Source organism: Balaenoptera physalus, assembly GCF_965194825.1.
Source record: "Balaenoptera physalus genome assembly, chromosome: 1".
NCBI lineage: Eukaryota > Metazoa > Chordata > Mammalia > Artiodactyla > Balaenopteridae > Balaenoptera > Balaenoptera physalus.
In genome coordinates this window covers 46,606,715-46,632,849 of record NC_138882.1, presented here as the reverse complement: position 1 = coordinate 46,632,849, position 26,135 = coordinate 46,606,715, and the positions used below count along the sequence as shown (strand labels likewise).

At 38.4% G+C, this 26,135-nt stretch overlaps 1 protein-coding gene and 1 long non-coding RNA gene across 3 annotated transcripts in view; both read right to left on the bottom strand.

Moving 5' to 3' along the window:
- Window positions 1-26,135, bottom strand: part of NIBAN1 (niban apoptosis regulator 1) — a 169,007-nt gene that overhangs the window by 89,812 nt on the left and 53,060 nt on the right. For both annotated transcript variants that reach the window (XR_014266764.1, XM_082472817.1), the window contains exons 2-4: window positions 12,296-12,426; window positions 8,063-8,194; window positions 2,503-2,617 (exon numbers count right to left, since the gene is read on the bottom strand). Coding sequence is in view for 1 of the 2 variants with exons in the window: in XM_082472817.1 (XP_082328943.1) it covers window positions 2,503-2,617; window positions 8,063-8,194; window positions 12,296-12,426 (378 nt within the window). In the remaining variant the exon portion in view is untranslated. The remainder of the gene's footprint in view (window positions 1-2,502; window positions 2,618-8,062; window positions 8,195-12,295; window positions 12,427-26,135) is intronic.
- On the bottom strand, window positions 17,213-25,904 carry LOC309666492. The gene is made up of 2 exons (XR_014267123.1): window positions 22,130-25,904; window positions 17,213-21,804 (listed from the first exon to the last, which is right to left on the bottom strand). It is a non-coding gene; the product is annotated as an uncharacterized lncRNA (long non-coding RNA).

Below are 26,135 nucleotides of genomic sequence, written 5' to 3'. Positions count from 1 at the left end.
ACAACCCAGAGATAAAGGGGCAGAAAGCTAAAAAGAGTCCCTGACATTTATGGAACTGCCACACCAGCCTGTACTGCTAATATCCAAATATTTTTAGCAAGAAAATAAAAGCATGTATTTAATTTGAGCTTTTTGTTGTGTGCAACAAAGTAGATTCTAGCTAATAAAATGCCAAACAAGGGAATCATTTTAGCAAAACATGGGACCATTTTTGAACATCATCTTAGCACACTACTGTGTAAAGAAGACCTATATATATATATTTTTAACATCTTTATTGGAGTATAATTGCTTTACAATGCTGTGTTAGTTTCTGCTTTATAACAAAGTGAATCAGCTATACATATACATGTATCCGCATATCTCCTCCCTCTTGCGTCTCCCTCCCACCCTCCCTATCCCACCCCTCTAGGTGGTCACAAAGCACCGAGCTGATCTCCCTGTGCTATGCGGCTGCTTCCCAGTAGCTATCTATTTTACATTTGGTAGTGTATATATGTCCATGCCACTCTCTCACTTTGTCACAGCTTACCCTTCCCTCTCCCCATATCCTCAAGTCCATTCTCTAGTAGGTCTGTGTCTTTATTCCCGTCTTACCACTAGGTTAAGAAGACCTATATTGATAAACCTCCGGTGCTTTACCTCTAGTGAGGTTAATTTCTCCCATCTTTATTGTGCCTTTATTCTTTCCAATAAAATTAGAATCACACTGCTGTTAACATTGTGATTCCTGTTAACACAGTTTTGTGAAAACACTCTCCTTGCCCTTTCCAATATGTCACAATTTTGTACAAACAATTAAAAGCAACATTCACCACTTATATTTAAAAAAGCCTTAGTAAGCCCCATAAAATTCATTTCTATTAGCTAGCCTCTTGTTATCACTCATTTAACATTCTACAACAATTTTCCAGATACCATTAGTCTGCATTTTTTCTGAGTTGAGTTATAAGGATATCACAAATGATCTACTGTAGAATATTCTATTTTTAAAACTGAGAAGGGCACAACATACAATTTAAAAAGTCTTTGAAATGTCCAGTCTGAAGCCCTGGGCCAAATGGCACTAGTCACACAGGCCTTGTGTTTTTTATTCCTTTTCATTCCTTCTGATATATTTCATCAATAAATCAATAAACATATTGTCAGTTCTGACTGATTTCATTGGAAAGTTCTTTTGAAGTGGTTCTAAAGAGTCAGTGTGTTGGCATCCCCATTTCTAAGTGGTCGCTCCAAAGCCAAGATAACACGTAATTAGATGTTAAAATATAATAATATGTATAGTGTACATAAAGTGTTGTTTTAGCTTGAATTACTTAGTAAGAGTTTGTTAATCTAGGTTTATGGTTCATGTACTAATCCTATAACAGTGTCATTAAAAACACTATGCTAAGCATTCTGCACTGAAATAACAATTGATAAAATAATTTTATATTTTCCCCATAAATTCCAGTGAAATGATTATACCTATTAATAAGAACCAGGGCTCTCTTCAAGAAACTAAGTAATTACTGTGCAGTGTGATTTACACAAAGCCAGATGGTGTTATTACATTATCCACAGTTCATGAATCTCTATGAAATGCTCTATTTCATCTGAATATTATCCAACACACTCTCTACATGGAAAAAGTGAAATGAATGAGAATCAGAGTATGTTAGAGCCGGTACTATCCTTCTAGATTTTCAATTTCAAGGGCCTAGAACTGGGAGAAACAGAAATCAGAGAGGTTCAGCAATAGCTAGGGAAAATGCTTGATAAGCGTCACAGATAGAACTAGATAAAAATCCAGCCTTCAAATTCTCAGTTCAATGCTCTTTCCACGGCAGCATTCAGCTATTATTAAAGATATGTTAATTAATGCAATGCTTTTTTACACAGTAGCTATGAGTCACTGTAATGCTTGTTAAAAATGTTTTGTTGATTTAGGATATTTTATTGCATATCATCCTAAAATTAGAAAAATAATATTCTCTGACAGGTCTTACTGAAAGATGGGATTATACATTTCACAGACTGGGCCCTACATATTTATTTCTGCTGTCTTGTGTAAAGCTTGCAATATATTCCAAAGCTTCAAGATGCCTGACCAATGGTATATTTTCCATGTGCTAGAAGCACAGTGACTGACTTGTGTATTACCAAATATGATTTAAAGTAACAGAATTGTTACAATGTTTACCTGAATTAGAGAAATTATATCTTCCATTTGCCTATGGAGAATGTGTGTCTAGCCCAGGGTTTCTCAATCTTGGCAACTACTGATATTTAATGCCAGATAATTCTTCATTGTCAGGGGTTGCTTAGCAAGCATCACTGGCCTCTACCCATTAAATGCCTGTAGCACGATCCTCCCAAGTTGTGACAACCAAAAATGTCTCCAGACACAGCCAACTGTCCCTGGAGAGTGAAATCATCACCCCTCCCCTTGAGAAGCACTGATCTAGCTAAACAAAACATGTTTAGGAATTTTGTCTTGGGAAGGAATGCTCAGCAACTCACCAATGGGGTCTGGGAAATGCCGATCAGATAATAAACCATATTCATCTTCTGAGGTTAACACCTTGCCACCAGCTGGAAGAATTCGGCTTTTAGGGGGAGCTCCTCTCTGATAGGCCTGGGAAAGGAAAGGCATAAATGAGTGGAATTTTTTCCTCATTTGGATTTTTGGAAAATATCAGGAATATTAGAAATAGACAAATATACTCAGAGATAGAAATTCCCACACTATGTCAACGAGTAAGAGCCATTTATTCAAAAACTATGTTTTGCACTGGAAGCCTCTGTCAGAGAGAGCATCAGGACTTGCTCCAGGACCAAAAGGAAGAAAGGCTATTACACTTGCCACTGGCTATGTTTTAGCTGCAGTGATTGGGTCAGGGAAGGTCACATGACCTCAGCATGTCCAATCAGAGTGAGTGTTAGGGTTTGTCCCAGGGGCAGCGAGAAAAGCTCTTATAGTTTCCTGGCTGCAGTGATTGGGTCAGGGTCAGTCACATGACCTGATTCAATCCAATCAGTGTGAGCTTCTGGCCTTGCAAGAGGGGCTGACAGGAAAGCTCTGCGAGGAGGTGAGGACAGGACACCACCACCATTTTGTTACTGTGGAGGACTCTGAAGGAGCCTGACAATGGAGATTGTGGCCTGTTAGGGAAGTCAGGCTGAATGAAGGCAAAGATTTGAGATGGAAGAAAGAACAAACTGAGTTCTGATATCACTGGAGCCGTGGATCCAAATGCACCTGAAACCGGACCTGTGCTGTGGAGATTTCAAGGCAGGAGCCACCAATCCCAGCCCCTTTTTCTTTTTTTTTTTTAATCTTAAGAAAAAAATTTTTTTATTGAAGTATAGTTGATTTACAATGTTGTGTTAGTTTCAGATGTACAGCAAAGTGATTCAGTTACATATATATATATTCTTTTTCAGATTCTTTCCCATCATAGGTTACTATAAGATACTGAATACAGTTCCCTGTGCTATACAGTCAGTCCTCGTTGATTATCTATTTTATGTATAGTAGTGTGTCTCTGTTAATCCCAAACTCCTGATTTATCCGTCCCTTCCCCTTTCCTCCTTTGGTAACCATAAGTTTGTTTTCTATGTCTGTGAGTCTATTTCTGTTTTGTAAATATGTTCATTTGTATCATTTTTTTTAGATTCCTCATATAAGTGATATTGTATATTTATCTTTCTCTAACTTACTTCACTTAGTATGATAATCTCTAGGTCCATCCATGTTGCTGCAAATGGCATTACTTCATTCTTTTTTATGGCTGAGTAATATTCCATTGTATATATACACCACATCTTCTTTATCCATTCATCTCTCATGGACATTTAGGTTGCTTTCGTGTCCTGGCTACTTAAATAGCGCTGCTATGAACACTGGGGTGCATGTATCTTTTCAAATTAGAGATTCTCTGGCTATGTGCCCAGGAGTGGGATTGCTGGATCATATGGTAACTTTATTTTTAGTTTTGTAAGGAACCTCCATACTGTTCTCCATAGTGGCTGCACCAGTTTACATTCCCACCAACAGTGTAGGAGGGTTCCCTTTTCTCCATACCCTCTCCAGCATTTATAATTTATAGACTTTTTGATGATGGCCATTCTGATTGGTGTGAGGTGATACCTCATTGTAGATTTGATTTGCATTTCTCTAATAATCAGCAATGCTGAGCATCTTTTCATGTGCCTTTTGCCCACCTGCATGTCTTCTTTGGAGAAATGTCTATTTAGATATTTTGCCCATATTTTGATTGTTTTTTTTTTCTTTTTTTGATATTGAGCTATATGAGCTGTTTGTATATTTTGGAAATTAATCCCTTGTCAGTTGCATCATTTGCAAATATTTTCTCCCACTCTACAGGTTGTTTTTTCGTTTTGCTTATGGTTTCCTTTGCTGTGCAAAAGCTTATAAGTTTGATTCAGTCCCATTTGTTCATTTTTGCTTTTGTTTCTATTGCCTTGAGAGACTGACCTAAGAAAACATTGGTATGATCTATGTCAGAGAATGTTTTGCCTATTTTCTCTTCTAGGAGTTTTATGGTGTTAGGTCTTATAATTAAGTCTTTAAGCCATTTTGAGTTTATTTTTATGTATGGTGTGAGGGTGTGTTCTAACTTCATTGATTTAAATGTGGCTGTCCAATTTCCCCAACACCACTCGCTGAAGAGAATAACTTTTCTCCATTGTATATTCTTGCCTCCTTTGTCAAAGATTAATTGACTATAGGTGTGTGGGTTTATTTCTGGGCTCTCTATTCTATTCCATTGATCCATATGTCTGTTTTTGTGCCAATATCATGCTGTTTTGATTAATGTAGCTTTTTTTTTTTTTTTTTTTGTCTGTGATCGTGTGACCAGCTCTAGACTAGACCAATCACTTCAGTCAGGGTAGAGCTTTACTTGACCTGATGTTGGTCACAGCCCCTCCTGGCCCCAAGGGTGAAAAAAATGTTTTGCGTCCTTGCTACTTGTGGGTAGTACTTTAATACTTCTGTGTGACGGTCACAAGATGGTAAATCAGAGTCCCTAATCTCAGGGAGATTCACTGTAGATATGTTTCTCAAAGGGGGTGAAACATAATCTCAGTAACTTCAGAAATTCTGCACCACACTTATCATTTCAGATGCTAGCGCCTGACTCATTCTAATAACCAAAAGGATGATGACGCATGCAGACATTTACCGCACAAAATGCTTGGAGACTAATGACAAATGAGACTGTGGGACATGTAGCTTCAGTTATGGTTGCCAAGGATTTTTACCAAAAACATAAAAATGTAACCATGATAAAATATGCCACCACTTTGCCCTCAGGCGTGAAACTGTTTTGCAGTAAAATGATCTGGGATGGAAGGGTAATATCATGACATCAGAACAAATTCCGGCCAGCAGACAAAAAGCTCTGCTGTTTGAGAAATGTAAAAGGGGTGCAGAGCATCGCTAAAGCAGTGAAGCAGTTGGTTAAACACATATACTCACATGGACATGCAGATAAGATAAAATGTAAGTATGTGCATCTGATGGGAGGGCAGAAGTCAAGGGAAAATTTTGACACTAACAAGCTAAAAGCAAGTTGAGAACTGAAACCACGAAACTGTGGGACCCAAAATCTGGAGTGTACTCTTGGGAATAACTAAAATAATGTTGATCAGGGCCATAAAATCAGAGTAACAATAACACATTCTGCATCAATAAGATAGCGACTGAAGAAACCCAAACAAAACAAACTCTTGTATACCTAAGAAGATTGTTTTCATTCTTGTAAGAACTACTAATCAACTGCTCAAGCACATCAGGACCCAGAGCAGAAGAGAGAAGAATCCAAAGTGATGTGATTTTGAGAAAGTCTGGGAACAGGTTGATTCAGACCGGCCTCAAATCTGAATTGTGTTATCTGTGAAAACAGGCCTAATCTAGGCTTTAATAAACATTATATATTATATTATTTAATCCTCAAAACAGCATTGTGAATTAGACATTATCTCCATTTTATAAACAAGAAAAATGAAGCTCAGAGAGGTTAAATAACTTGCCACTGACCCAGTGGTGAGTAGGTGACAAATCCAGGATTCATACCTGGGTTTGTCCAGCCCCAGCACAAGTGTATAGGAAGTGAGAATGAGAATGCTCATTTTTTTCCTCCTCAATTACCAGCCAAAACTGGATTCTCAATAAAAGAATAGGCAGTTTATAGATAGATACTTAATGTATAACTCTTAGGTGTAATTTTTTTTAAAAACCTTCTGTAATTAAAAAACAGGATATCATTAAAACTTTAAGGAATTATGGCACACTGCAAGGGTATTTTTTTCCAAGTTAAAAAAAAAAATTGGTTATTACCAAATTCAGTGACCATATCTTAACAATCGGAACAAGTTCACCTGAAAATGATGAGCAAAGTAAAGAAAGCAATATAGTCCATAAATTGCAAGTTGAGGGAGCAAGCGTAAAAAAATGAAAAGGGGAAAAAAAACACAAAAATTTGATTCAAAATGAAACTTCCGTTAGTGCCAAATATGGTGAAAACCTTAATAAATACAAGAGTGAGTTCTATGAGTGCTTCCTCCACATTAGTTAGTTGTCATACTGGCAACTGCTCTATATCGGGCTCTGCCAGCACTTGGCCATATGCTAAGGGCTTCAATGCATTCATGTCTTTAATTCTCACAACAACATTGTGATGAAGGAATCATGCTCATCATTACAGATGAGAAAACTGAGGCTCAAGGAGATTTATAACTTATGCAAGGACACATATCTGGTAACTGGTAAAGGTGTGATTCAAAGTGCATAATATTAACCATTAGGTTATACTGCCTCTTCTCAAGCTTCCCTGAGAGAACAGTATAACGGGACGTATGAAATCTAAAGTGATTTGTTATTATTATCCTTATTTGTACTGTATTGATCATTTGCTTCAGAGAGCAAATCAAATGTTGACTAAAATCCTAAAATAGATAAAGCAGAGAAGATATTGGCTTAACAAATGTTGGAAAGAATAAGACTACCCAAGAAAGCACTTGAGTACTGCCTGGTAGGTGGTATGATAAGTTTGTATTATATTTTATTTCTATTTTCCATCAAAAATTGGAAGGAGACACATTATCTGTCAGCCTGAAGCCTCTTCCTAAAGGTTTAGCATCAGGGGTAATTACTCAGAGTATCTGCAGAGGATGTCCTGACTAGTTTTGAACTTAGAGTGAAGAGTGCAGAGTTTTAAATATGTTACTAACTTTAACCCATAAATAGTAACTATTCATTTCAAAGGGAGCTTGAGAATCTATGTAGACTGAATATGTGTACAGTATGAGATCTGGAAGGAGTCAGTGGGATCATTCAGCCTCACACTCTAGTTTAATGGAGGCCTGACCTCAACTTTAGTTTTCCAAATTCTCTGCCCAATGTCCTTTCATTTATACCACATTATCTCCCTTGATGGGGAAAGAAATGGGAACCAATAAAAACTAAGGTCCTCTCAGGTGCTAGGCACTATACATATGCTATCTCATCTCTCCACATTTTACAGACAAGGGAAAAAATGAGATAACCAGGAAAAAAGCTAGTGAAAAAAATGCATACGTATAAGTGAAATATAGTATGTGAAAAGTTCTGAATTTTTAGGAACCCATGCAAATCCAATCACAATCTTAACAAATAATTCCTCTGCCACAGAGGAGGCTTTAGAGTGGGAAGACACGGAGACACAGAGCAGAGAGGGAGAGATATCAGGGAGGTGACTAAGACAGACCTCGAGGTCCAATGATCATAGGAAAGGCTCCCGCACTGGCCACTCAGTATAACCTTATATCTTCACACTCACTTGCAATTACTTGTTCGAAGTCTTCGTTGCCCACTAGACTGCAAGCATCTGTCTAATCTACAGTGATATACCTAGAACCTACTATAACCCACAATAAATATCTGTTAACTGAAATGAATACCTGAATCTGTTAGTGCTCATTGAATCAGTCAGTCTCAAAGGAGAGAGCTTGCCAGTCAACCCAGCCAACACTTAAGAAAACGGCAAGAATCAGTGGTAACAAGGAAATGTCTTACCTCTTTGTTCTCATAGCTTTCCACAGCAAAGTCATTTTTAACCACAATATATCTCTCCTTCCATTTCTTTATGTCCTCAGCAAACTGTGATAGCTCTGCTTCATACAAAACAGTTCCAGGCTCCAATGGTGGCTTAAAGAAGATGAATGCAATTAACTGTCACAACAAAAGATAGCGTCTATTCACGGTATTTCAAGGAATTTTTTCAGAAACTATCTTGTGCTGAGATCCTGGGGAAACTGTTGCTTCCCCTCACCTCCCTCCACATTTCCCTTTCCTACCTCTCCTGACCAAATGCAAATATTTGTCTTATTGATATTTTTGTGATTTGCATTCCCTTCATTATGCTACAAGAACAGAAGCATATGCTAGAAGGGATTATAGTAGCAAGGTTATGCCTTGCATACCTGTGGCACTTAATAAATCCTTGGTAAACTCTGTGGAAGAGAGGGAGTGAGCCAGTTAACTGTAAGTTGTGGACATCTATCCCAACACCCTGAATATACCTCAGGGTTAACTTCTGAAAAAACAGGGGAGTTAACAGGCTGCTCCCCTCTTTGTCAACCTTCAGGGGCTGCCTCAAGAGTCAGTGTTCAGTGGTTTCCCCAGACCCAAAGCTCTGGGAACCAAGGCTAAAAACACTTAACCCACCTTTGTGCTCTTCAAGGAGACTTTGTTTACTCTCTAGTTAAAGAACAAGCAGGCAAGCCAGCAAACCTTCATTCTACCTCTTCCACTTAAAGGTCTAGGGATTTCTCGTTCATAAACCCGGCTAAAAGCCAAGTCATCACTGATTTCTCTGTTCTATTATTTGTGCTGTAGGGAAGTCTCTGTTAGATACCTAGTTAGGTCTTCTATTGGGCTAACTGTGTAAGGGGGAATTCCCATCCTGCCTCATGTATTATCTCAAAATATAGGAATGGGCCTCCTGTCTTTCACGAGTCACTGACTTTACATTGATGTTATTCAAACACTATAGTGCCTTTAACACAATATTGTAAACCAACTATACTTCAATCAAAAAAAAAACCATAGTCCCTTTAGAAACTCATGCCTCCCCTTTCAAGCAAAATTTACATGAACCATACAGAGAAGAGTGATATGCTAATCTTTTTAAGAATCTGCTAAGGGTTGAAATAAATAGCCTTATAAATTCCAGGGCTTAATATTGAGGCAGATAATGAGGCACTCTCCTATATGGACTCATTAACACGTAAAAGAGGACCTCACTCTCCTCTTAAAATGAGACTGCAACCATATATAAGCTGAACTTTATAGTTCTTACGTAGAGCATTTCTTAAACCTGGGCCACTTTTTCTCTTTTATTTATTTATTTATTTATTTTTAGTGTTTTTATTTATTTATTTATTTACTTATTTATGGCTGCATTGGGTCTTCATTGCTGTGCACAGGCTTTCTCTAGTTGCGGCGAGCGGTGGTTGGGCGGGTGAGCGGGGACTACCCTTCGTTGCAGTGTGCGGGCTTCTCACTGCGGTGCACGGGCTCTAGGTGCGCAGGCGTCAGTAGTTGTGGCATGCGGGCTTCAGTAGTTGTGGCTCACGGGCTCTAGAGTGCAGGCTCAGTAGTTGTGGCTCATGGGCTTAGTTGCTCCACGGCATGGGGGATCTTCCCAGAGCAGGGCTTGAACCCGTGTCCCCTGCATTCGCAGGCGGATTCTTAACCACTGCGCCATCAGGGAAGCCCAAACCTGGGCCACTTAGATCAACTGATACGCTTGTTAAAAATGCCGCCTCACCAACCATCCAGATAGTGGAGACTTGGTCAAACTGTGTCCCTGAGTGAGAACCCTGTGGAGCAGAGCAGCCCTCTGCAATCTACGCAGTGGACACGTAGGGCATGTAATATGGGGGAAAAACAAACTACTGTTTTCAAGCCAGTGAGATTTTGGTGTTGTCTTTTTACCATACCATATATTACTGTATCCTGATCGGTTTAATCTTATTAATTTAAGTCCTTCATTATACTGAGTATTTTTTATTGTGGTAAAATACACATGAACAGAGGATGCTTTTCCATTTATTTATGTGTTGTTTAATTTCTTTCAGCAACATTTTGTTTTCAGTGTACAATTCTTTCATCTACATGGTTAAGTTTATCCTTAAGTATTGTATTCTTTTTCTCCTTATGTTATTTTTCATTGTGGTAAAATAAATACACATGGCATAAAGTTTACCATTTTAACCATTTTTAAGTGTACAGTTCAGTGGCATTAATTATATTCACATTGTTGTGCAACCATCACCACTATCTATCTCCAGAACTTTTTATCACCACAAACTGAAATTCTGTGCCAATTAAATAATAACTCTCTATTTCCCTCACCCCCACTCCCTTGTTACTACTATTCTACTTTTTGTCTATATGAATTTGACTACTCTGGGAAATTCATGTAACAGGAGTCATACAATATTTGTCAAAAAAATGCAGCCTCACCCTAGACTTATATACTATATACTATACTATACTGATACTATATCAGAATCTCTGGGGGTACAGGCCAGAATTTGCATTTTTATCAAACTCCCAAAATTTTGTCAATCATTGTTTTATGGGGATGACAATCAGTTATCCCTACAAAGCCATGCTGCTAAATCTATTGGTCAGCTTTCAGCAATATCTGACCTATTTATCACTCCCTCTTTCTTGAAACCCCTTCTTTATTTGACTCTGGCACATTGTACTTTCCTGATTTTTTTTTTCCTACTCCACAGGCTATTTTTTTCTCAGTCCATATTGCTGAATCTTTCTCCTTTTTCTGATCTCCAAATGTTGGAGGGGCCAGGACTTGGTCATGGAAGCTCTCCTTTTCTCTGTTTATACTTTCCCTTGATTATGTCCCATGACTTTAATACCAGTTATGAGCTAAGAACTCCCAAATTTCTATTCCCTAGCCTCAACCTCTCCACTGAGCTCCAAATCAGAGCATTCAACTACCTAGTCAGTATTTCCATGGGTGTATGTGAAATAAGTATCTTAAACATAACGTGGCCAAAAGTGAAATGATTCCCATCCACCTCTGACTCTTCTGAGTAAAAGACAAGTCCATCTGCTTATTTGCTCAAGCTAAAAGCCAAGTCATCACTGATTTCTCTCTTCTTCTATTATCTCATACCCAACCCATCAACAAGTTCTGTCAGCTCTGACTTGGACTCTTCTCACAACTGTTTCCACTACCACCCTAGTCCAATTGGCCATCATCCTTCTCTTGGACTGCTACAGTGTCTTCCTTGCCAGTTTCCAGTTTCTTCTCATGTCCCTCCCCATAGTCTATTCTCTACAGAAAGGCCAGAAAGATCACTTAAAATTATAAGTCACTCTGTATTCAATACCCTCCAATAACTTCCCATCACACTTAAAAACCTTTATTGTGGTCTATGGGCCTACATGATCTGGTCCCTATTTGTCACGCTGCGTTCCTTTTTCAGCTCTCCTCCCTTGCTTATATGGCTCTCAGCACACTAGCCTTCCTGCTATGCTTCTGACTGCTGTAAGGTCTTTGCACTTCTGTTCCATGTGCCTGGAACACTCTTCCCACAGGTATTCACACAGCCTACTCTCTTATTTCACTCTAGTTTCTGCTCAGATGTCATCTCCACAGAAGGCTTCACTGACCACCTTCTCTGAAATAAGACTCCTGCTTTATTTTACTTTGTAGCATTTCTTATTACCTGATATTCATTTGTTTATTTGTTTATTGTCTGTCTTCTATTTGAATATTAACAGGAAAGCAGATAATTTGTCTTGTTCTCAAGTTCTTAGAGTAGGGCCTGGCACATAGTGTCAATAAATATTTGTTTAGGTTGTGGATAATTATTATAATGGAGCAAAGGAGACAGAATAAGTTACAGGTTTAGAAGATAAAATCACATTCGATCAATGACCAAAATAAAAACACCCATAGTATGAGGCACTGAAATTATGACTTTTTTTTTACTGTATTTCACCACAGCAAGTCAGATTTTTGACGTCAAAGCATCAATGTGGGAAAAACATAGTAAAACTGAAATCATGCTAGTTTTCTTTTCATGTGGATTACACCATCAACAAGAAATCATATGCTCTAACTTCCAGGCAAATAGTTTTTTGAGCATGAAATGATTAGAGAACAGATTTTTTAAACTGTCATTCAAATTATTGTTTATATCAGAAATATTATGAGTTATAAACCATTCTTCAGTGGGAGAAATATGGAAACCAAATTCCATGGGTTACCTTGGTCTTCAAAAATTGTGATGTTAAATCTCTTTGCTGTTCTACTTCACTGCGTACATAATTGCAGAAAGCCACAGAGTACTGGCGACTGTAGTAGGGACTGAAGTTTTTGATAGCAGCCTCAGTTTTCCCTGGAAAAAAAATGAAAATTAGAATTTAGAAATGTAGCATCTGTCTCCATAGTTCTATATATACCCCTCTAGGCTCCCCAACCCCTCTGCTTCCTAGGGATTCGTTATTAGCCCACAGGCCCTGAGAACTTTGATACCTGCTGCCATGACTTCCTCCCCCTCTGGCATCATCCTGAGAGACTTGGAGGTCCTTAAGGACCATCTATCCAGTAACCAACTTTCTTCATTTTACATTAACAACCCATTGCCATGACCATAAGCTCAACCATCCTCCTAGTTCTTCTACAACCACCATTCTACCTCACCCTGTTCTCCACTTCAACTTGCTCTTCATTATCTTCTACCTCCAGTCATTCAACTTCTCCTACACAGCAATGCAACAATAATCCCAGGGTTCACCATTTCAACTCTGCACACATGTCACTCCGTTTGTCTTCAGATCCTGAGGCCCCACTTCTAGCCCTGCTGATCCACAGCCCTGGATAAAATCAACAAACGGTTTCTTCTAGTTCTGCTCCTACGCTTCTGGTTTAAAAACTTTTTTATTTTATTTTATTTATTTATATATTTTTTGGCTGGGTTGGGTCTTCGTTGTTGCATGCAGGCTTTCTCTAGTTGTGGCGAGTTGGGGCTACTCTTCGTTGTGGTGCGCGGGCTTCTCATTGCGGTGGCTTCCGTTGTTGTGGAGCATGGGCTCTAGGCGCGCGAGCTTCAGTAGTTGTGGCACGTGGGCTCAGTAGTTGTGGCTTGCGAGCTCTAGGGCACAGGCTAAGTAGTTGTGGCGCACGGGCTTAGTTGCTCCACAGCATGTGGGATCTTCCCGGACCAGGGCTCGAACCTGTGTCCCCTGCATTGGCAGGGGGATTCTTAACCACCGCGCCACCAGGGAAGTCCCTAAAATTTTTTATGATTCAAAGAATGATATAACTACCATGGGGTAGAGGTAAAAACTTTGGATTAAGAGTCTCGAGACCTAAATTCTGGTCCCAATTCTAGAAGACAGAGAAGTGAACCAGCTGCATGACCTCAGTTGTCACTCATTCTCTCTAGGCTCCAGTATCCTAACTGTAAAGGAAGATGCTCACTAGTCCACACTTTTCTTGGAATCTACGTGACAGTGAAATATAACCATGGAAGTACAGCTGCCTCACAACTGTGACCAGCAACTACAATATGACCTCTTAGCACCAGAAGAAAATAAATCTGAGGAATAATCATGTGGGAGGAGCTTGAGGACTCGAGATGGAGGGAGAGGGAGAGTCAGGCACTGGAATACTCTTGAGCTTTTGCAACCTATGCTTAACTTTAGAAAGTAGGGAGATTGCAAAGGCAGGAAAGGAGAAGGAGAAATAGGGGAGAAAGGGCAAAGCAGCATTCTGAAGCAGATGAGAAATCCTCACAACATTTCAAGGACTTGCCACAGAGTATACAAATATATACAGGTCACACTGACTGTGCTTACAAGCTATTAGTCCTTGGAATAAGATATTAGTTTGAGAAAAAATAAACCTGATATAACATTCCAAAATATTTTAAAATACTCTCATGTGAACTTGGCATAATTTTTGTTTTCAAATTTGATATTATAGTCAACAGAGAAATATTAAAATATAATGTACATAGCTACTTATAGCTCTGTATGTTATATTTTATATTTATATTTATTTATAGCTGTTTAGAGCTATTACACATGTAAAATTTCAAAAATAAGTGAAGGGTTCTAACCACATAGATCAAGATACTCAATATGAGAAACTTGAATCCATAGCTGCCAACTTCTATGCCTATGGAATCATTGCCCCAAACACCCACAGTGTATAAATACTCTCTCTATAAGGAAAATCCTTCTTTAGTTCAGGCATTTAGATCTCATAATACATATGAGGTAAAGGGGAATTCTTGCTTATTCCCTCAATAAAATGACATTTTCTGGTTGTATTTATGAGCTTTAATAATTATTACTTGTAAGGTGCTTTGATACCCACTAATAATAGGTTCTGGAGAGATGCAAATAAAAGTTCCTATAATTTGAATCAGGTATACTTTTGCTTGCTTTGTGAGTTTATGGTATTACTATTAATCAGTATTTGCATAATACTTTAATATACTCAGGCTTTATGTGTCTAATTGGTTATTTTTTTTTTAGCTTTTATACAGTGCATAAGGAATAAAATTCTATATACTTGTCTATAATTTTCTTGTATAGGCGTGGGACATCTTTGAGAATCCCCACAATGAGAATGAGTCTCACCTCACTGAAACATATAAATGATTCACAAAATTGGCCCTTTAGATCCAAGTAACCACTGTTTAGTCTAGCAGGAGAGCAGCCGGTTAATTTCTGATTAATTCTGGCACTCTTGCAAGCAACTGGATTTAAGTAAAAGGAGGTGCATGTCATTTTATGACGAGCTCTACAAAGCCTTGAAACCTGACATCCTGCCACATCACCACGCCCACTCAAGGATGCCCTGCTTCTGCTGAGATGCTGCAATGCCACCACTCCCTCCCAATGTGTGAGAAAAATGTTTCTGTGATTTGAATATCTGCATATACTGTCAGCACAGCATCCACCAGGGAGCACTCATAAGAAAGAGGTTACAGCTTCCTAGGGGAATTCACCTAAAGACTGGCTCGAAATGTAAATAAAACGGCTAACAACATCACAGGTTCTAGGAGGAAAAGAACCGAAAGCGATTCCGAAAATGTATCTAGATTTTAGATCAAGCTGATCTAAACCCAAATAAAGGAATGCCCAGTGTAGGGATCTTGACAATTTGAGAAAAGCCTGGTGTTGGGGCAAAATACCACTGTAGTTAGGAGGATGGACTCTGGAGTCAGACAGACATGGGCTGACTCTAAAGAGTCCCATCTCTGCTACTTACTAGTAGTGGCACTTCACACCAGTTACTTTCCCTCATATAAAATCAAGCCAACAAGAGTAGCAATCTCATGGATATTACTCAATCATAAAAAAGAAAGAAATACTGCCATTAGCAGCAACGTGGTTGGAACTAGAGAGTATTATTCTTAGTGAAATGTCAGACTGACAAATACTGTATGATATCACTTATATGTGGAATCTAAAAAGTAATACAAATGAATGTATATGCAAAACAGAAAGACTCACAGATATAGAAAACAAACTTGTGGTTACCAAAGGGGAGAGGGAAGGGGGAAGGACAAATTAGGGGTATGGTATTAGCAGGTACAAACTACTATATATACAATAGATAAGCAACAAGGACATACTGTGCAGAAGAGGGAATTATACCCATTATCTTATAATAACCTATAATGGAATATAATCTGCAAAAATACTGAATCACTTTGCTGTACACCTGAAACTAACACAATATTGTAAATCAACTATACTTCAATTAAAAAAAAAGAGTAGCAATCTCATAGTGTTGTCATAATCACATGAAGCAACACAGTAAAATAAAAGTGCTCAGCACTGCATTTGGCACATAGAAAGTTTTTGGTAATCCCTAGTAATTAAATTGATGATGAAGCACCCAAGCCAACCACCCAGGGAAGGTCCTTAAACTAAACTGAGGAATCAAGGAGAAGCCAAAAGCAAGTTGTCTATTGTAACTCATTAACTGGGGCCATCCTGCCCTGCTGCATACAGAACAGCCGTCCTACTCACTGCAAGCTCATGACAAACATAACCTACATTTTCACAGATGTTTAGGAATGCTTACCAGCACGTAAGCGGCCCTCAGTGCAACCTGAATTAAAACCAAATAAATCAAACATTAGCCTTAATGAGTCAAAGTGAAAAGCGAGTTAGTAGCTTTGTTACATTGAGCTCCCCTCTCCCAGCCTCAATTTTTTTATACTGAGGTATAGTTGATTTACAGTGTTGTGTTAATTACTGCTGTACAGCAAAGTGATTCAGTTATACATATATATATACATTCTTTTTTTTATATTTTCCATTATGGTTTATCATAAGAGATTGAACATAGTTCTCTGTGCCATACAGTAGGAACTTGCTGCTTATCCATTCCACATATAAAAGCCTACATCTGCTAACCCCATCCTCCCACTCCATCCCTCCCCCAATCCCTTCCCCCTTGGCAACCACCAGCCTGTTCTCTATGTCTGTGATTCTCTTTCTGTTTCACAAATAAGTTCATTTGTGCCATATTTTAGATTCCACATGTAAGTGATATCTATGGTATTTGTCTTTCTCTGTCTGATTTATTTCACTTAGTATGATAATCTCTAGTTGCATCCATGTTGCTGTTGCTGCAAATGGCATTATTTCATTCTTTTTTATGGCAGAGTAATACTCCACTGTCTATATGTACCACATCTTCTTTATTCATTCATCTGTCATTGGACATTTAGGTTGTTTCCATGTCTTGGCTATTGTGAATAGTGCTGCTATGAACATAAGGGTGCATGCATCTTTCTGAATTATAGTTTTGTCCAGATATATGCCCAGGAGTGGGATTGCTGGATCATATGGTAATTCCATTGTTAGTTTTCTGAGGAGCCTCCACACTGTTTTCCACAGTGGCTGCACCAAGTTACATTCCCACCAACAGTGTAGAGGGTCCCCTTTTCTCCACACCTTCTCCAGCATTTGTTAATTGTAGACTTTTTGATGATGGCCATTCTGACTGGTGTGAGGTGATACCTCATTGCAGTTTTGATTGCATTTCTCTAATAATTAGTGGTGTTGAGCATCTTTTCATGTGCCTATTGGCCATCTGTATGTCTTCTTTGGAGAAATGTCTATTTAGGTCTTCTGCCCATTTTTGGATAGGATTGCTTTGTTTTTTTGTTGTTGAGTTGTATGAGCTGTTTGTATATTTTGGAAATTAATCCCTTGCCAGTTGCATCATTTGCAAATATTTTCTCCCATTCTGTAGGTTGTCTTTTTGTTTTGTTTATGGTTTCCTTTGCTGTGCAAAAGCTTGTAAGTTTGATTAGGTCCCATTTGTTTATTTTTGTTTTTATCTATTGCCTTTGGAGACTGACCTAAGAAAACATTGGTACTATTTATGTCAGGGAATGTTTTGTCTATGTTCTCTTCTAGGAGTTTTATGGTGTCATGTCTTATGTTTAAGTCTCTAAGCCATTTTTAGTTTATATTTGTTTATAGTGAGGAGAGGGTGTGTTCTAACTTCACTGATTTAAATGTGGCTGTCCAATTTTCCCAACACCACTTGCTGAGGAGACGGTCTTTTCTCCATTGTATATTCTTGCCTCCTTTGTCAAAGAATAATTGACCACAGGTGTGTGGGTTTATTTCTGGGCTCTCTATTCTGTTCCATTGATCTATATGTCTGTTTTTGTGCCAGTACTACGCTGTTTTGATTACTACAGCTTTGTAGTATTGTCTGAAGTTTGGGAGGGTTATGCCTCCTGCTTTGGTCTTTTTTTTCAGGATTGCTTTGGTGATTCCAGGTCTTTTATGGTTTCATATGAATTTTAGGATTATCTGTTCTAGTTCTGTGAAAAATGTCTGAGCCTTAATTTTGTCACCTGTAAAATGCGGATTATAAGACACCCATTTTCATAGCATTTTGTGAAGATTCAATGGGATACTCTACAGGTTAAAAAGTACCTGTAGCAGTGTCAGACACTTTAGTTACTCAATAAATTTTGAGTATTATTACTATTATTTAATATTCCACCATGAGAGCATTCAAATAAGTGGATCAGCCCACAGGCACCACACAAAATAACTTCAGCTTAAACCAGCTTGTTTCCACAGTTTTCAAGATGCTTGAGTATTGAATTGCCACTATTTAGTATCACATTCCCTTTCTTAAATTGTTTGTAAAACACAGTGCCAGGTCTTTCTCTAAAAGGAAGTTACTCAATAATATAAAGACTAGAGCCACAAAGGGCTTCTTCTGCATTTTCTTACACCAGCGTTTTTGGCACAGGCATATTTCTTCTAATCCTACTCAATTATTGCAGCATACTATGCTGGGTGCGGTGCTGCTACCATTTACTTGACCAGCCTGCTCTCAACACCCTTCAGGGTGATCATCACTAAAGTTAAAAGAAGCCTCCGTGACAGATCTGTCCACAACACTTAGCTTCAGTTCAACTTTGTAAAAGTAAGAAAAGTATCTTCTGGACCTTTTAAAACCATTTGAATTCATACAGACTCCAAAACTCAGCACTATTATTTGATTCCTTTTCCCTTGCTCCCATGTTCAGTCATCAGGTATTGTCACTTCTACTTCCACAGAATTTCTTGAATCCATCTCCTTTTCCCCATCCCAACCCCCATGCCTCCAATCAAGTCTTTATTATCTTGAAACAACATTGTAAAAGTCTCTTACTCTGCCCTATCTCAGAATCACAGCAGAGCAAAAATGCAAAACAAAACATAGCAAACAAACCAGTAAAACCTTTTAGCACTCAGTTCTAAAAGAGGAACAAAAAAGTCAAAGCCAGAGTGGGAGGGGGTAGTGCCACTGCCAATACATAAATCCTGGAGGATTATGGGAGAAAGACAAAGCTTGGTCTGTGTTGCAAAGGCAGATTCTAGGAAGTGGCCAGAGTGAGTCCAGAGTTGATGGAGCAGAACAGGAAAGGCTGAATCCTATCTGGCCACCATGGTTCCACTCAAGAGAAAGGCCCAGATGTTAGACTGGGGAACTGGCCTTCAGAACCAAGTCTTGCCATTAATGCTCCCAGGAAACTCTTTTGAAAGCCTTAAGAGACACACCTCATAGTCATAGAGCCATAATCCTCTGCATCCCGGCCTGACAAGTTTCATTTGACATGTTGTTGCAAGATCACGTTAATTCCTTTGTAAAAACCTTCAACGTTCCCCATTGCCTAGAAAAGTAACCACTTAGCCTGGCAACAAAGGCCCTGTGATCTGGCTCCAACTATCTTTTATTTCCCACCTCTCTACTCAGACTAACCCTCCTCGTCCCCTGTACATGGCCACGACTTCTCCCTCCCTTCAAGCCCAGGTGGCAATCCCAACCCAAGAAGAAGCCTTTTTTGGCTCTCCCCAGCTGGAAACACTCACCTTCTTTCCTATCCTCCCAAAACTGCACCACTTTTGCTACAGCTGTTTAAATATAGCTTATCTCTCCTCCAGGGGTATAGTGTATTTATGTACTCAGCAAATATTTGTTGAATGAATGAAAGAATGGCTAAGTAAATATTTAAGTGTAAAGCAAATTACAGTGCATCACAATCATGAAACCCATGCTAGTACCCCAAGAAAGGAGAAAGGTCCAGTTCTCAGCTTGACTATTTATTATTAAAACTATGCACTCTCATAGCACAATTCTTTTATTTAAAAAAAAAAATCTGACTCTCACAGGTTAACTCCGTTTAAGCTTTTAGATGAATTTTGTCCCTGAAATTATAGGTGGGGAATTATTTACAAACAAAAGCTTTTCTTGGTTTGTTTGTTTTTCTTGACCAGTTCGTAGACATGGGAAATATATCAGAGCCTAGGTAAAACTTATATAAAGTCCGAAGAACCTGACAGATTTGTATATTTTCTCATTCTAGAAGGTTGTTTGTCAATATTCCAGTCCTTCAGTAATTTATCTCAATTCTACACTTTATCAATAGTTTTCTTCCTTGAAAGATACTGTTTCTAGTGGATTATTCCTAGTTCCTCCATTATTCCCAGGGTCAAAACAACTATGGTATATTAAAAACTCTTCTCCAAAATATTCAGATTCTATGCTGTTTCAATCACTTTTAGAAATGTAGCTCATAAGTACAGCAAGATACAAAAAATCCAAGCACTATTTTTGCTATATATCCTTCTTATCTTTTTTCAATTATTTTTTAAATGGTTGAGATTATTATATTTTGTATCCAGTTTTATTTCCTTCACATTTCACCTTTGGTTTTTCCTATGATATTACAAAAAACAAAAAATCACATTTTTCAGATGTTACATTTCTATTGTTACTATGAAGGAGAAAAATACAGAAATTAAAAAAAAAATAGGTTCCTTTTAACAAAGTGGCTGTTTCCTGAAAACTGAGGCAAATTCACACATGAGAAGAGGGTTAACTAGGCCTTTGGCACACTATCCTTTTTTTTTTTTTAACATCTTTATTGGAGTATAATTGCTTTACGATGTTGTGTTAGTTTCTGCTGTATAACAAAGTGAATCAGCTATACATATACATATAGCCCCATATCTCCTCCCTCTTATGTCTCCCTCCCATCCTCCCTATTCCACCCCTCTAGGTGGTCACAAAGCACCGAGCTGATCTCCCTGTGCTATGCGGCAGCTTCCCACTAGCTATCGGTTTTACATTTGGTAGTGTATATATGTCCATGCCACTCTCTCACTTCGTCCCAGCTTACCTTTCCCCCTCCCCGTGTCCTCAAGTCCATTCTCTAGTATGTCTGCATCTTTATTCCTGTCCTGCCCCTAGGTTCATCAGAACCATTTTTTTTTTTAGATTCCATATATATGTGTTAGCATACGGTACTTGTTTTTCTCTTTCTGACTTACTTCACTCTGTATGACAGACTCTAGGTCCATCCTGGCATAATATCTTAAAATCTTTCGAGGTTTCAGGTGAAGATTAATTTGGGAGAATGACAGAAGTAGCTCTGAAAATAAAACATTTTTAATATTTATAGAAGAGTATAATAATATCCACTATTGTTTATTTTCCCCAGAGTTTCTCAGATTATAAAAGTTTAAAATTCCTGATGAGTTATAACATCAGCTTTAGTTTCAGGTTTCTAAGCACCATCACTTTGCACCTTAGGGTGGAGATATCAGAAATCCCAATTCACAATACGAAGGTGCAAAAATCTAATTACACAAAATACTGCCCAAGGGCTCTCTCTTTCTTCTAGTAAATGCCTTAGAGAATGGGGATAAATTGGATTCTCCATAACTGAACTAAATGATGTTTTATTTTTTAAAGCACATTTATTATTGGTGCTTGAGTGACAGGTTTTCTTTTTTTTTTTTTTTTAATTATTTGCTTTATTTTTTTATTTTATTTTATTTTATTTATTTATTTATGGCTGTGTTGGGTCTTTGTTTCTGCGCGAGGGCTCTCTCCAGCTGTGGCAAGTGGGGGCCACTCTTCATCGCGGTGCGCGGGCCTCTCACTATTGTGGCCTCTCCCGTTGCGGAACACAGGCTCCAGACGCGCAGGCTCAGTAGTTGCGGCTCACGGGCCCAGCCACTCCGCGGCACGCGGGATCCTCCCAGACCAGGGCTCGAACCCGTGTCCCCTGCATCAGCAGGCAGATTCCCAACCACTGCGCCACCAGGGAAGCCCCGTGACAGGTTTTCTTAACAGACTCTGCTACAAACATTCTTCGTGGGCAGCATCGATGCCAGCAGGTCCCTGCGTCCTAGCTGGCAGGAACTCCACTTTGAGTTAAAAATGAGACCTATAGGGCTTCCCTGGTGGCGCAGTGGTTGAGAGTCTGCCTGCCAATGCACGGGACATGGGTTCGAGCCCTGGTCTGGGAAGATCCCACATGCCGCGGAGCAACTGGGCCCGTGAGCCACAACTACTGAGCCTGCGCATCTGCAGCCTGTGCTCCGCAACAGGAGAGGCCGCGATAGTGAGAGGCCCGCGCACCGCAATGAAGAGTGACCCCTGCTTGCCGCAACTAGAGAAAGCCTCGCACAGAAATGAAGACCCAACACAGCTAAAATAAATAAATAAATAAATTAAAAAAAAAAAAAAAAAAAAAAAAAAAAAAATGAGACCTATAAACCAACTAAAGTTCTCTGTGATTTACTTCAGATAGTAATCCACAGAAGAGAAACACACACTTATGCTCCCAAGAGCTTCTATTTAATATATCAGAGTCATGCCAGGACCCTCCCCAGACTCAGAAAGCATTTCCTCGTTTCCAAAACTTACACTCATAGAAATCCTAAACTCTGAGTGTACTTGCTCTTGGACTGTTAGAGACCCTTATTTTTTTCCAATCCCTATTCTAAAAGCAGATGCATTATCTTCAATATAGCCACAAAGCTTAGTCCATTAAGGCATTCAGGGAGTCCACATGTACTTACAGATGCTATGTAAGGGGCCAGGCACCAGCTCCAGTTGGTGAGGCAGAAGCAAAAACAGTGTTTTCTACAAATGATCACAGCCACTGAAATGAATTAAGGTTCCCATCTGCACTACATATTTAGTAGAACACTTTGACAGGTTAATATAAGAGAAATGGGAGGAGCTATCTATGGGAGGAAAAACACACTACCATATTATGTTACAATCCTCACTACCTTGACTCTATGGAAAAATAAAACTCCTACTGTGGTCAGCTATTCAAGAGAACAGATTTTTAGAACCTGTAGGATCTTAAGTCTGGTTTCCTCTTTTTTAGGGGAAGAAACCAACTGCAGTGTTAGAAAAATACATATGCCTGTAATTTTATGCACACATTTTTCTTTAGCCATAATTAGATGGAAGCTAACTTTAAATGTTCTTCCATTTCATTTGGGAAAAGTGCTTGGAAATTTTCAAGATTATTTTGCCATTACTTCACAGCATGCCTCCAATTTCCTCATGACACATTTGATGAGAATAAATCATGTTTATTTTGCTACTTCTCTAAATTGTCTAATTTCCCCTAAGGAAGTTGCAGATTGGCTGCCTTTTTTTATTTTTACAAAAAGGAGAGGGAAGAGTGTGAAAAAGAAAATTAAACCAATCTGATACAGCTACTTTTTCAGAAAGCATCACAAGAACTGTGAATTTAGGAAAAATACTAATATTTTGCCCGTTAAACAATCTTTTTTGGTTTTGAAGAAAATATAAAACTGAAATGCAGAAACTGAAAAAATGAAATTCCCTTTGCTGTTTTTGAGTCTAATTATGGTTATTAAAGTTTTTGCACATATTTTATCAGAGGCTCTCAGATTATTCCAAAATCCTGAAGATAATCTTTGCTTTGAGATTGCAGCCATGCAAATGAATACAACATGCACATTAACAGAAGTCAGGCCAGACTTAAACGAAGCAACAAGCTTAGGAATGTTAAAGTGATTCCCCTTTCAACATAATAGGTTCTCTGGTGTCTCCTTCAGATTCTCTTTTATTTTCCTAACTATGTCCTTTCTTTTTTCTTATCTTATTCCACTTTTCTTCTTTCTGCACAGAAGTATGTTTGTCTGAAATGCTTTCTGTTACAGTTTTTACTTCTTCTCTTCAAGAATTTATGCTATTAATGTAAAAAAAAAAAAAGAAAAAATTCAAGAAAACTATGTTTGGGACCCAGATATGCTTGTGCTTTGTTAGTCTGGGGAGACAGGTAACAATAAGAAGGAGTGGACTTTGCTATAAAATGAAAGGTGGCATTGCTAGGTTTGGGAAAGTCCAGGAAAACTTCATAAACTATTCAACATTTCTGCAGGCCAGCTAACTTTCTGAAACCATTTACAAGGTAGATAAAGTACTCATTAGGGAAAATTATTTTAGCATGCTCTAACTTATCCTCACATGAATTTCAGAACTGCCAAAATGGTTCTGACTCCTGTCCACTTGATTCAGTCAGGCACTGAGTCCTCTGAATACAATTTTCTTGATGATAACTCAAACACCTGCAATTTTGCTTTTTTGACAACCTAATGATTGCCAGCCAGTATATCAGTTAATCACTGAATTTAAAAATTCTTGAGTAATGTACGTTAGTGAAAAATGAACTAAAAGCTATTGTATGTGATGCTCTAAAACCAGAAACAGAAGAAACCCCACCAAAAACCCCAACAGTACTATCTAAATAGTACCAGGTTATTTAAAGTCACACATTTTTACTATGGGAATTGCTCTTCCATAAAGTGAATTCTCACGGCGCTTAATAAATGTGCTAGAACCTCAGACGATTAGCTCTGCTTGGAGTCCAAGCCTCACAGGTAACTCACTTACTCTAAACTAGCATTATATGCACCAAGGGGGTTAAATATGAAGTAGAACTGTAAATAACTGAGACTACCTTCCACAATACACGTACAAAAGCAACTTGAATTCATCTGGACAGAAGCACAGACATGCCAATGTCAATCACATTCCAACTTCCATATATTGATGAAAAGACCAAAGATTACAGACTTCTAGAGCTGGATGGGATCATAAGGGTCATTTCCAACCTTTTCCTATTTTCAGATCAAGAAATTAATTGGCCCATGGTCACAAAACTAGTTTGTAATAGAACATTTATGAAAATTTTTAAAAATCATTGTCAATGTTTTTAACAAAGTTTTTCTCTCTACTAAGACTACACTGATTTTTATGGAGGAATTCAAGCACTCCCTTTTTATTAATGGAGGAATGTAAGTATTCTTTCGTAATAAAAACCACATTGTCAAGAAGCCTTGTGAAATGATCTTAAATTTAGGTAAAAAGATGTTGTTATGGTTAATCTTATGTGTCTACTTTAGTGGGCCATGTGATGCCCAGATATATGCTCACACATTATTCAGGAGGGTGTCTTTGAGGGTGTTTCTGGATGAGGTTAGTATCTGAATAGGTAAACTGAGTAATGAATATTGTACTCCCCAATGTGGGTGGACCTTATCCAATCAGTTAAAGGCCTAAATAGAACAAAAAGGCTGCGTAAGAGGGAATTTCCTCCTGCCTGACTTTCTTGAGCTGGGACATTTGTCTTTGCTGGCCCCTGGACTTAGAATGAAACGGCTTTTCCTGGATATCTAGGCTGCCAGCTTTCAAACTGGAGCTACAATATCAGCTCTTCTGGGTGTCCAGTTTGCTGCCCTCAGATCTTGGGGCTCGTTAGTCTCCAGAATTGTGTGAGTCGATTCCTTATTTAAAACATCTCTCCTGTCTCTCTCTCTTTCTCACCCTAATACAGATATAATCAATTGAAATACATTATTGAATCCTCACAAAAGTATCAATTTATTTCATTAAATGTATATTAAATTGTCGGGTCAACAAGTTAAAAGTAATGAAAATGTCTAGGGCTTCAATGTAATGAGTTCTAAATTTTTCAGTAGAATCTGCAAGCCAGTGTGTTTCAGAATACTCTCTGAAACACATGGAATCTGTATTTAAAATATTCCATTAAGTGATTTATGAAGGACAGTAAAAGCATTTGACTCAGCTTCATCCAATTGGCAGAGGTTGCCAGCAAGAAGGCAGAGACCCAGCAAAGCTCTGGGTACAGGGGGAACAAGCTGACCTTATCTGAGTACCCCTTAATCTCATTCAGGTGTTCCAATTAAGTGGTATCACTGTCTCAATTAAAGCTGCAGTCTCTATTGGCTAATACCATAAAGCTCCCTGGGAAATACACTAATTAGGTAGATTTTCTTATCTGCTGATTAAGAATCTGTTTTGCACCAAATCAAGGTTAAAACTTACTGCTATGGACCAACCCCATCATCTGTAGGATATTCGAAATGTCTTTAACAAAGTTCCTCTCATCTCTTCTCTATATTCTACTTTATCTGAGCCAAGAGATGAGGTATGTTGAATCATAGACCACTAATAACAAGGGTTTTGTATATGTGTATATTTGACCATATTTCCATGTTGATGAGAAAGATCCACACTGAGGAATGCTTGCAAATACATCCTTGCAACAGTAGTACCCATTTTTCACAGTCTATGAAACATATATTTCACTGTGTCTTCAGTGAAATAAATGAAAAAAATTTAAGAGGTAAAAAGGGGTATGCTAATGACCTTCCTTTGCAATTATTTCATTTCCCATGCATCTGAAAATATATGTAGATCTTTTAG